Consider the following 12,500-nt stretch of genomic DNA (forward strand, 5'->3'; position numbering starts at 1 on the left):
TAAACTTACTACCAAGTTTAGTCAAGATGGAAATACCTTCATTAAAGACTTCATAGAGAAAGCAAAGAAATATACAGAACGGACTGAAAGTTCTTCACGATAATGAAAATAAAAAAATCTTTGCAAACTTGACGACGACGAAGCCGGAGCGACATACCGAACGCAAACTTTATGAAAGAAGTTAAGCTGGTGCGTAATTAGGCAAAGTTAGCATCTTGTGAATGAAATAGTCGAGATCCAATTGGATTTAGTTGCGGGGCTTGTATTCTTAACTAAGACTTTTGTGCGTATATTTCTGGGAAGTCCCTTTAGACAATAGACTAAGGGGGCCGGGGGGGGTGGGGGGGTGGAGTCAGTTTTGTGGAAGTTGGATGGGAAAAATGGGTTCATTTGAATTATTCGGTTAAGTTTAACGTTGAATTTACATATATACTGTATATATTTATATTCATCATGGTTCGTGATTATGCCGACTCTCTCTCTCTCTCTCTCTCTCTCTCTCTCTCTCTCTCTCTCTCTCTCTCTCTCTCTCTCTCTCTCTCTCTAGCGTTCGATCCCAAGTATGAGGTAGAAATTTATTTCTATTTGAACACGATATTGTGTTGATATTTATCCATATATATATATATATATATATATATATATATATATATATATATATATATATATGTATATATTACACACACACTATATATATATATATATATATATATATATATATATATATATATATATATATATATATATATATATATATATATATATATATATATATATATATATAATGTGTATATGTGTATAAAATATGGAAAGAGAGAGAGAGAGAGAGAGAGAGAGAGAGAGAGAGAGAGAGAGAGAGAGAGAGAGAGAGAGAGAGAGAGAGAGAGAGAGAGAATTTTGTAAACTAATATAATAATCATTTATCTGTATCCGAATGAAGTATTTATCGGAGGCACGAAAACTAAACTAAGAGAAGCCTCTGACTTTAGGTGGTCTCATTACTATTCTAACGGATCTCTCATTAACAAAAGGAGGTCATGCACGAGAGAGAGAGAGAGAGAGAGAGAGAGAGAGAGAGAGAGAGAGAGAGAGAGAGAGAGAGAGAGAGCGATGTTACATGGTAATTTACATTTTTTGTGCGTTTTTTCCTTCACGTTTGTTTGTTTATTTGAGCGTTTCACAGATATACAGTAACGAAAAATATGTGTTATTGCATAATTTACATTTTTTTGTGGGAGACAAAGATATGGATGTCCACATTCCTGTATATATATATATATATATATATATATATATATATATATATATATATATATATATATATATATGTATATATGTATATATATATATATACTGTATATATGTATATGTATATATATATATATATATATATATATATATATATATATATATTTGTACATATATATTATATATAATATATATTTTATATATATATATATATATATATATTTATATGTATATATATATATATATATATATATATATATATATATATATATATATATATTTATATATGTATATATATATATATATACATATATATATATATATATATATATATATATATATATATATATAGTATGAAAATAAGATAAATAGGGTCGGAAAGAAGAATGACAGAGAATATGTGGGGGGGGGGGGGGTCTGACTCCTAGGGTAGAGATAGACCCGCCATTAAAGGAAGATCATTTACGAGACAAGTTGCTGTGGAGTAAGTCTTTCTGTTCAATTTGTACAGAATCCATTTAAAGGTGTAACGTTCACTCATGAATGGCAGAGGCAACGGGCAGTGGCAATGCCCAAGCTAGAACCTGGGAGGGCCAGGCTATGGCTGCTGATGACTCAGCAGGTAGATCTATAGGCTCCCCCCAAATCACTCATCTTTAGCTCACAAGGATGTTAAGGTTGCAACGACCATAGGAACTATCGAGTATGAGTTGGTCTCGATCTCCCATCCAGCTGAACGCCAGGCATGAACGTATCCAATAGACCACTGCAGCCCTATATTGATCTAGTCTTTGGGATGTAAATTCCGTATCAATTAAAAGTCTATTGATTATCGAAGCTAGAGCCAACTCCATTAAATCCTAATGAGATAATTCAGTCTTTATCTCGGCACTTCGACTGATCGCTCCTCCTCAAACAGGGATCACGGCAAATTTTCAATTTTTTTACACTCGAGATACCCTCTCTCCACCTCTGGAGTGTCCTTGTTTGAGTCGAACTGCTCGAACGAACGGCTGCCTTAAGAACGAAACTCCCTTGCCGCGAGAGAGCGTTTCCTGTTTCTTTTCTGGTTGAGATTTATCATTCGATCAATCTTCTTCTTCTTCCCTTCTTATCTTGTTCATCATAACCACCGCCTACTTGATAGCTCTTGTTTCCGATGTTCATTCGGTTTATTTATTTTATTCCTGCCTCATTATTATTATTATTATTATTATTATTATTATTATTATTATTATTATTATTATTATTATTATTATTAAATGCTAAGCTACAACCTAGTTGGAAAAGCAGGATGCTATAAGCCCAGGGGCCCTAACAGGGAAAATAGCCCAGTGAGGAAAGGAAATAAAGAAAAATAGAATATCTTAAGAACAGTAACAACATTAAAATAAATATTTCCTATAAAAACAATAACAACTTTAACAAAACAAGAGGAAGAGAAACTAGATAGAAGTGTGCCCGAGTGTACCCTCAAGCAAGAGAACTCTAACCCAAGACAGTGCGTATGGGAAACATGCCAAGGGAAGATGCCATAACTCTGATGTCTACGAGTTTGAATTATAATTCCGTGGATTCTTAAAATTCTGCATTTTCGCCCCACGGTGGTACGTCGGGTATTTATTTGATTTGAAGGTCAGCCGGGAACCGGTGTGGTCAAGGGACAGCTGTTCTACCTTGGAATACATTTCGTAAACCGGATCAGCAAAACTCTGGACCTTAAACAAGACTTCATTAAACAAAGCGTATGTCGAAATGTAATGTCTGACCGCCTGATATCAATGACCCAATGCTCTATAGAAGAAGACCCTAGTTTTTTTTATATATACGAGACTACAATGTTCCGCCTGAAGCGCACATGCGCGGAGACCTAAAATAGTCACTTGGTCTACGAGAAGAAGAATAGGAATCGCTCCCGTCAGTGTTACGACCACAGTGGGTCGGTAGAGATGTGCGTTGTGTGATGCTCCGGTGGACGAAGGTTATCTGACGTCCAGTATTCGTGAGTCGGAAAAGTAGTCGAGATTTCTTCTGGAGTTTCCAATTTCTTTGGCTTTTATTGATGTAGTGAGACTCTTAGTCTGTTGCAGAAGTGAACGAGACGAAAATATTTCACCATTTGGGACGTTATATCATTTAAAAGGAAGAAAGTTCTGTATTATCAACTTTGATGAAAAAGGATTTGTAACTTTGTGATTGAAATCTCAAAGTCAAAAAGATTTTTTTATCAATATTTCTGTTTACACAGGTGAAATTTTATGACAAATTTAGACAAGTTTTACATATAAAAGCATAGAAAATTCAATGAAAAATGTAAACCCTATAATAACTAAGTTTTAACTAGTTGAAGATGGCTTAAATATATTATTTAAAAGTGAATTGGGAAAAGGAAAAAAAGGAAAAGTTGTGCTGAACGATAATCGGAACACTGTGTTGGTGGGAAAAATCTCTGCCACAATGTTGACCTGGAAATTTTTAAAGGTCATTTGGGCACTGACCCTCATGGCAGTGCTGACCTCACTCCCTCATGTACAGTCTAAAGGTAAGTAGGTCATTAGTTTAAGAGGTAATTTAGGTTTAATTTGAACAATGTTATTTGACTTTGTTCGGTAGTCGTAAAGAAGCTATTTTAAGACACGTAATATATTTACATGATTAATGATTAATTTCCTGCTAATAATTTTGAAGGTGAGATATTTTTATCGTTAGTTGAACAGTGTTATTTGACTTTGTTCGGTATACATAAAGAAGCGATTTTAAGAAACGTAATATATTTACATGATTAATGAATAATTTCCTGCTAATACCTTGAAGGTGAAATATCGTTAGTTGAACAATGTTATTTGATTTTGTTCAGTATTCGCAAAGAATTGATTTTAAAAAACGTAATATATTTACCTGAATAATAAATAATTTCCTGCGAACACTTTTGAAGGTGAGATATTCTTATCGTTGGTTGAATATTATTAGACTTTGTTCGGTATTTGTAAAGAAGCGTAATATATTTACCTGATTAATTAATTTTAGATATAATTTCCATAGGTAAGGTACATTGATCAAACTACTTTTCATCATGATTTTTTTTTGTAACGTCATTCAGTATCTATGAATTAATTTGAACGAATTGTTTATGTTGTGTAACCTACTCTCTCTCTCTCTCTCTCTCTCTCTCTCTCTCTCTCTCTCTCTCTCTCTCTCTCTCTCTCTCTCTCTCTCTCTCTCTCTCTTTTCTTTTGCTGTTAATACCCTTAATGTATTGTTAAAATATTTTGTTTATGGTTTCAAATGTTTTATTTTTAGCAGAAAAAAAGTTTGATTTCACTGAAGTCTTATGAATATGTTGTTGTTAATATTATTATTATTATTAATTGCTAAGCTACAGCCCTAGTTGGAAAAGTAGGATGCTATAAGCCCAGGGGCCCCAATAGGGAAAATACCCCAGTGAGTAAAGGAAACAAGGAAAAATAAAATAAGTTAAGGACAGTAACAACATTGAAATATATATTTCCGATTTAAACTATACATACTTTAACAAAACAAGATGAAGAGACATAAGATAGAATAGTGTCCCTGAGTGTACCCTCAAGCAAGAGACCTCTAACCCAAGACAGTGGAAGACCATGGTACAGAGGCTATGGCACTACCCAAGACAAGAGAATAATGATAACAGAACTAATGTTAATTAATAAAATTTGATAATGTTAATGAAACACGAGATTGCCATTCACAATATTTACTTATAGTAGGTATGACTAATAATTAAAATCGCCTAAAAATATTTTCTTAGTAATTGATTGTAAAGTAACATGTTGAAAACACAATTAGAAACACACACACACACACACACACACCCATATATATATATATATATATATATATATATATATATATATATATATATATATATATATATATATATATATATATATATATATATATATATATATATACATACAGTATATAACTAAACTTTAAACTTATGTAAATGTCACCGACATTTATTTCTGTAATAATAAAATCTAATTAATAACGATTCTATAAAATATATTTGATAAGCATAATAATGTTCCTAATGACGAAGGCAGTATAATAAAAAAGAAATTAGGAAATATATTCATAAGGACTAGATTCATCATACTTACATAATTATAATAGTAGTAGTGATATGTAGGCTACTAAGTCAGTAAAACGGTGTGATAATATTGTTCATAATGACGAGGAAAGTATGATTTAAAGGACATTGGTAAATATAATATTGAGGGCCTTTGCGTCAATAGGCGTAGGAGGAGATGATGATTATGATGAAATATTGAGGGCCTTTGCGTCAATAGGCGTAGGAGATGATGATGATTATGATGAAATATTGAGGGCCTTTGCGTCAATAGGCGTAGGAGATGATGATGGTTATGATGAAATATTGAGGGCCTTTGCGTCAATAGGCGTAGGAGGAGATGATGATTATGATGAAATATTGAGGGCCTTTGCGTCAATAGGCGTAGGAGGAGATGATGATTATGATGAAATATTGAGGGCCTTTGCGTCAATAGGCGTAGGAGATGATGATGATTATGATGAAATATTGAGGGCCTTTGCGCCAATAGGCGTAGGAGGAGATGATGATTATGATGAAATATTGAGGACCTTTGCGTCAATAGGCGTAGGAGATGATGATGATTATGATGAAATATTGAGGGTCTTTGCGTCAATAGGCGTAGGAGATGATGATGATTATGATGAAATATTGAGGACCTTTGCGTCAATAGGCGTAGGAGATTATGATGAAATATTGAGGACCTTTGCGTCAATAGGCGTAGGAGATGATGATGATTATGATGAAATATTGAGGGCCTTTGCGTCAATAGGCGTAGGAGGAGATGATGATTATGATGAAATATTGAGGGCCTTTGCGTCAATAGGCGTAGGAGATGATGATGATTATGATGAAATATTGAGGGCCTTTGCGTCAATAGGCGTAGGAGGAGATGATGATTATGATGAAATATTGAGGACCTTTGCGTCAATAGGCGTAGGAGATGATGATGATTATGATGAAATATTGAGGGTCTTTGCGTCAATAGGCGTAGGAGATGATGATGATTATGATGAAATATTGAGGACCTTTGCGTCAATAGGCGTAGGAGATGATGATGATTATGATGAAATATTGAGGGTCTTTGCGTCAATAGGCGTAGGAGATGATGATGATTATGATGAAATATTGAGGACCTTTGCGTCAATAGGCGTAGGAGATGATGATGATTATGATGAAATATTGAGGACCTTTGCGTCAATAGGCGTAGGAGATGATGATGATTATGATGAAATATTGAGGGTCTTTGTGTCAATAGGCGTAGGAGATGATGATGATTATGATGAAATATTGAGGGCCTTTGCGTCAATAGGCGTAGGAGGAGATGATGATTATAATGAAATATTGAGGGCCTTTGCGTCAATAGGCGTAGGAGGATGATGATGATGAAATTCATTATACTTTTTAATGATAATAATGGTAACAATACAGTAAATCTGCTGTCGGATTTGCTTTGATTAAAATTCTCACCAGCTCCGCCAGAAGGTTTGATTCATGAAGTAAAATTAACGTAGAAGAGACACTAGCTGTGCAAGCTGCTCTTCTAGAAGAGGGACACTCCAAAATCATTCATTGTTCTCTAGTCTTGGGTAGTGCCATAGCCTGTGTACCATGGTCTTCCACTGTCTTTGGGTTAGAGTTTTCTTGCTTGAGGGTATACTCGAGCATATTATTCTATCTCAATTCATTTCCTCTTGTTATTTTGAAGTTTTTATAGTTTATAGATGATAGATTTATTCTAATGTTATTATTCTTAAACTTCTCCTGTAGTACATTCCTTAATTCCTTTCCTATCTGAGCTATTTTCCCTGTTGGAGTCCTTGGTCTTATAGCATCCTGCTTTTCCAAGTAGGGTTGTAGCTTAGCAAATGATAATAATAATAATAGAAAATATAATCTTTCAAGTCGATGCCTCGCTTTACTTTGTATATTATTCAGCATAACGCTTCTGCATTATTAATGAATCATGAAATAACTTTGTAGTATTCCATTAATATAAAGAGTAATGATTCTGCTATTTCGAAAATGTCCTGACGTTGTAAAGTGGAAGGACGTGTAATGCAATTAACGTATTTGCAGTATGCTGTAGGGTTTACATATGCAAATGCATTCATGTATAGAAAACTTAGTATTTACATTTGTAGTTTGAATGAAGTTTTTTTTTTATGCCTGTGTACTTTTAAATCGATAAGTTAATGCTCAAACGCTTGCTTCCAGAATATGTATTAAGAGTATAGACACATATACATACATAAGCACCTAGTATAATGTTTGTTTAGAAGTATGAATTTATACACGAAACATACACACACACACACACACACATATATATATATATATATATATATATATATATATATATATATATATATATATATATATATATATATATATAAACTGTGTGTGTGTAAATACGTGCTCCAACACGTTTCACTCACACACACACACACACACACACATATATATATATATATATATATATATATATATATATATATATATATATATATATATATATATGTGTGTGTGTGTGTGTGTGTGTGTATGTGCTTGTTTGCTTGCGCGTGCGTGCGTGTGTTCGTGATGTATTTCTATTAGTTGTGCACAGTAAAAGAAGACCTTATATAAGTCCTGGATTCTAATCTATCCCCACCCAAAAGCTCAATGCTTGAATTTGACATGTAGCCGCGTCACTCTTCATCATGTTTGCTGCTAATTAGAGTAACTTTTCAAAGGAAACAGTCAATGTTAAAAAGTTCAAAGGAAATTAATCCTCTCCGTCTATTAACGAATGATGTGTTACCTCACTGACGTCTTATACGAAAGTGGAGTGTGATGTTGAATGCACATTAACGACAATCTGCTGATAAAAGGTTTAAGATGAATTAGCAGTCTGTATGGCGTATAAGGAAATGAAAGAGGGATAATGGTGGTGCGTAGAAGTATTATGAAGCTTAGCGTACTTGCATAGAGTTCGTCTGGTAGAAAGAATTGAGAGGGGACTCTGATCCCGAGGTCGATAAGAAAATCCGGATATTAATATATTAAAATATATGGCTTATTTGAATATGAAAAACATGTCTAAATGTGCAAAATTAATGCCAAGAAATATACCAATTAGCTTCGATGGGGAAGATGGGTTGATTTCAATTCTTAGAGAGTTTGTGAAGAGATCATATACAGATCTTAAGATGGGTTGATTTCAATTCTTAGAGAGTTTGTGAAGAGATCGTATACAGATCTTAAGATGGGTTGATTTCAATTCTTAGAGAGTTTGTGAAGAGATCATATACAGATCTTAAGATGGGTTTATTTCAATTCTTAGAGAGTTTGTGAAGAGATCGTATACAGATCTTAAGATGGGTTGATTTCAATTCTTAGAGAGTTTGTGAAGAGATCGTATACAGATCTTAAGATGGGTTGATTTCAATTCTTAGAGAGTTCGTGAAGAGATCGTATACAGATCTTAAGATGGGTTGATTTCAAATCTTAAGATGGGTTGATTTGAATTCTTAGAGAGTTTGTGAAGAGATCATATACAGATCTTAAGATGGGTTGATTTCAATTCTTAGAGAGTTCGTGAAGAGATCGTATACAGATCTTAAGATGGGTTGATTTCAAATCTTAAGATGGGTTGATTTCAATTCTTAAGAGAGTTTGTGAAGAGATCATATACAGATCTTAAGATGGGTTGATTTCAATTCTTAGAGAGTTTGTGAAATCATATACAGATCTTAAGATGAGTTGATTTCAATTCTTAGGGAGTTTATGGAGAAATCATTTATACAGATTTCTTTAGAAGGAGGGAATAACTAGGCTGTGAGGGAGTAATGAGTTTGATAACCAGGAACGGATAGAAGTAATAGAGTTTATTGGCGCAATGGATGTTGGGGGAAATTTAGTGGTTGCCGATGAGCTGTTCTGGTGAAGTTTTGAGCACAGGGACTTCGAAAAGCGTGATTTTAACAGGATTCTTGTTTGGTTTTTGTCTGGAGCCATTACCTGTGCGATAAAATGGTTTGAGGGTAATGACACACACACACACACACACATATATATATATATATATATATATATATATATATATATATATATATATATATATATATATATATATATATATATATATATGTGTGTGTGTATGTATGTATACTGTATATGTGTGTTTGCATGTGTAGATGCATACTCATATATATATATATATATATATATATATATATATATATATATATATATATATGTATATATATATATATATATATATAAAGTAAAAACCACGACAGCTGACATGTAATAAAAATTAATTATGCTTACGTATTAAGCCAAGAAAATAGTTTATTATGAAAGTGTCCAGACATCCACAACACGCACACATATACACACACGCACACACACACCATATATATATATATATATATATATATATATATATATATATATATATATATATATATATATATATATGTATGTATGTATGAGAGAGAGAGAGAGAGAGAGAGAGAGAGAGAGAGAGAGAGAGAGAGAGAGAGAGAGAGAGAGAGAGAGAGAACCAAGATCAGTATTTCATACTACAGTAAAATTAACACACTGTAACAATCCGTAATCGTTGCTGCTTGAAAACATAAAATAACACACTGGCAAGACGTGCGATGTGTCGCTGGCCTTATGCCAGCAGGGTCTCTTGCTCCTAGAAAGGCGTGTGAATAATGGAACGGGTTTATTTAATATTCCTTCTTCACGAGGTGTAAAAGAAGCATCAAAAACAGAATATGAAAATGAAAAATCATTGTTCATTTGACCTCTCCTTTTTCCCAGCTTTTTTTTTTTTTTTCGCTTATATTTTTATATATTTCTATTTTTATCTCAAGCTTAACATCTAAAGGATATAGTATTGTTAGCTGACTAGAGAGACCTTTAGTTCTTGGCCCAGGGGATACGAAGAATAAATTCTTATTTTATAGAAACTGGTAAAAATATTCTCTCATTTATTTTCCATTTTTGTGGACTTTAATCATTTTTATTATTATAGGACAAGTGGAGATTGTTAGTAGTATTTTATTATTTTATAAAACGTAAAGAATATATCTTTTCTGTCCACAAATATACAGAATAATTTTAAAACGAAAAGAATAGTTGCCTGGATTGTATAAAAGAACCGAGAAATATATTTAGCACAGAATGTTTTTATTTATTTTCATGATTAAAATTATTTAATCTTCGGAATAGTTTGTTTATTATATTTTTGTTGTGGGATTTGTTTTGGAATTTTATTTTCCATCATTAACCGTCGATAATTCTATATTGAAATAGAGGGGCGCCCAGTAGAGCGCAGACATCCGCCACTACAGGTTATTTCTCGACCTTCTGCTCAACCTTGAACTTTGACCTAAGACCTTCAAAAATCAAACACTTCCACGTCTCAACATAACCATTAGTTCCTGAAAGTTTCACTACCCTATTGTGGCCAGGAAGCTGTTTATAAACAAACAACGTACAAACGGGGTCGAAAACATAACCTCCTTCCAACTTGGTTGGCAGATGTAATAAAAAAAAATATATAGATCTTTAGGGAAATGTTTTCCCTTTAAATCTTGCTTTATTTTCCAGCTGAAGATTTGGAGTTTTCTGCCCTTTTAGATGACCTGTTATTCCAAAGAAAACCTATCTTCATTCTTCAGGTCACGTCCTATTCAGAGTGTAAGGAAAATTATGCTTTTTTTTTTTTTCTTATCCATTTTAAGAATCGTACTTTATTACATAAAAATCTAAAGCACATTTGAATTATTTTGGTTTTCTCTCTCTGAATCTGAATTTGATATTTTTCTTCCAGTCATGCGGCGAGAAACTATTTGAGGTACTTTAGCTTTTTAGTTGTTTCATTTTGAAACTTGGAATTTTGTATTTTTTTTTTTTTTGGGGGGGGGAGGTGGAATTTACTTAGTATTTGATTGATCGATCAACTTATTCACTGAATACCTTAAGTGTTATATATATATATATATATATATATATATATATATATATATATATATATATATATATATATATATATATATATATATATATATATACTGTATATGCGCGTGAAATATGTATCAGTATGTGCGAATATGTGATTGGTGTTATTCAATAAGAATATTATTTAATTCTATTTCAACTTGCTTTTCTGTTTAGTTATTAAATGAAGATTCCAATAAATGGGCCTGGTTAGTGTTTGGTTGGGTGACCACACACACACACACACATATATATATATATATATATATATATATATATATATATATATATATATATATATATATATATATATATATATATATATATATATATATATATATATATGCTGTATGTATTAATTCCTGTCTCGCTCACGAGAGGGAGATGGAGTAGACATACCCTGGTGAGATGATTATTATTATCATTATTATTATTATTGTTGTTGTTTTATTATTATTATTATTATTGATTCACCTAGATTGTTATTGATATGGTGATGATGTTTTTTTGGTGATTATTTCACTGCAATTTTCTCATTTCCATCACTACCATAATAATTTCACATTTCCAATGTGATTCCCTTCCTTTGTATCCTATATTTTCCTCTGAAACATCAATAACCATAAATTCGGAAATAACACGGCACTTATGCATGTATGTTGTTTACTGGAAGTAATTGAGGTCCATTTAATTTTATTTACATTCGAGAGTAAAGGTTTGCAGTTACGATTGTAGCCTAGCCATGAGGCGTAATTGATAATTTCCCAGGGAGTTGTGTACACATCATCATATGCTGATGAATTCGAAATACGAATAAATTCTCATAAGCTCTTCCATTCCTCGAAGCCGCACACCCATTATAACCAATATAATGACTCACTAATAAGCCCTCCATGATTTACGTTCCTGAAAACTAATCATACATTGCTTTTAAGAGTAAATACGAACCCCAATGGCAAATATAAGTCCAATGGAACGCTGTGTTCTGTTCTGATGTCGTTTCTTTATATTGGCGTGATCTATTTGGCCGTCGTCAGTGGATGGGTGGGAGTGTTCGATTCTTGTTTTCATGTATCAATAGAACGCACCGTGTTCGAAGCGCTATGTCGTGATTGGCGAGTGCTGTTTCCTTTCATGGTCCGTCAGGCAAGGCTTTCGCAACGAG

At 32.8% G+C, this 12,500-nt stretch overlaps 1 protein-coding gene across 1 annotated transcript in view; it reads left to right on the plus strand.

Annotated features, from left to right (window-relative positions):
- Window positions 1-3,177: 3,177 nt before the first annotated feature.
- Window positions 3,178-12,500, plus strand: part of LOC137654180 (uncharacterized) — a 255,135-nt gene continuing 245,812 nt past the window's right edge. The window contains exons 1-2 of the mRNA XM_068387818.1: window positions 3,178-3,229; window positions 3,497-3,790. Coding sequence (XP_068243919.1) covers window positions 3,706-3,790 — 85 coding nt within the window. The 5' untranslated portion in view covers window positions 3,178-3,229; window positions 3,497-3,705. The remainder of the gene's footprint in view (window positions 3,230-3,496; window positions 3,791-12,500) is intronic.

The sequence above is a fragment of the Palaemon carinicauda genome, chromosome 15 (assembly GCF_036898095.1).
Source record: "Palaemon carinicauda isolate YSFRI2023 chromosome 15, ASM3689809v2, whole genome shotgun sequence".
Taxonomy (NCBI): domain Eukaryota; kingdom Metazoa; phylum Arthropoda; class Malacostraca; order Decapoda; family Palaemonidae; genus Palaemon; species Palaemon carinicauda.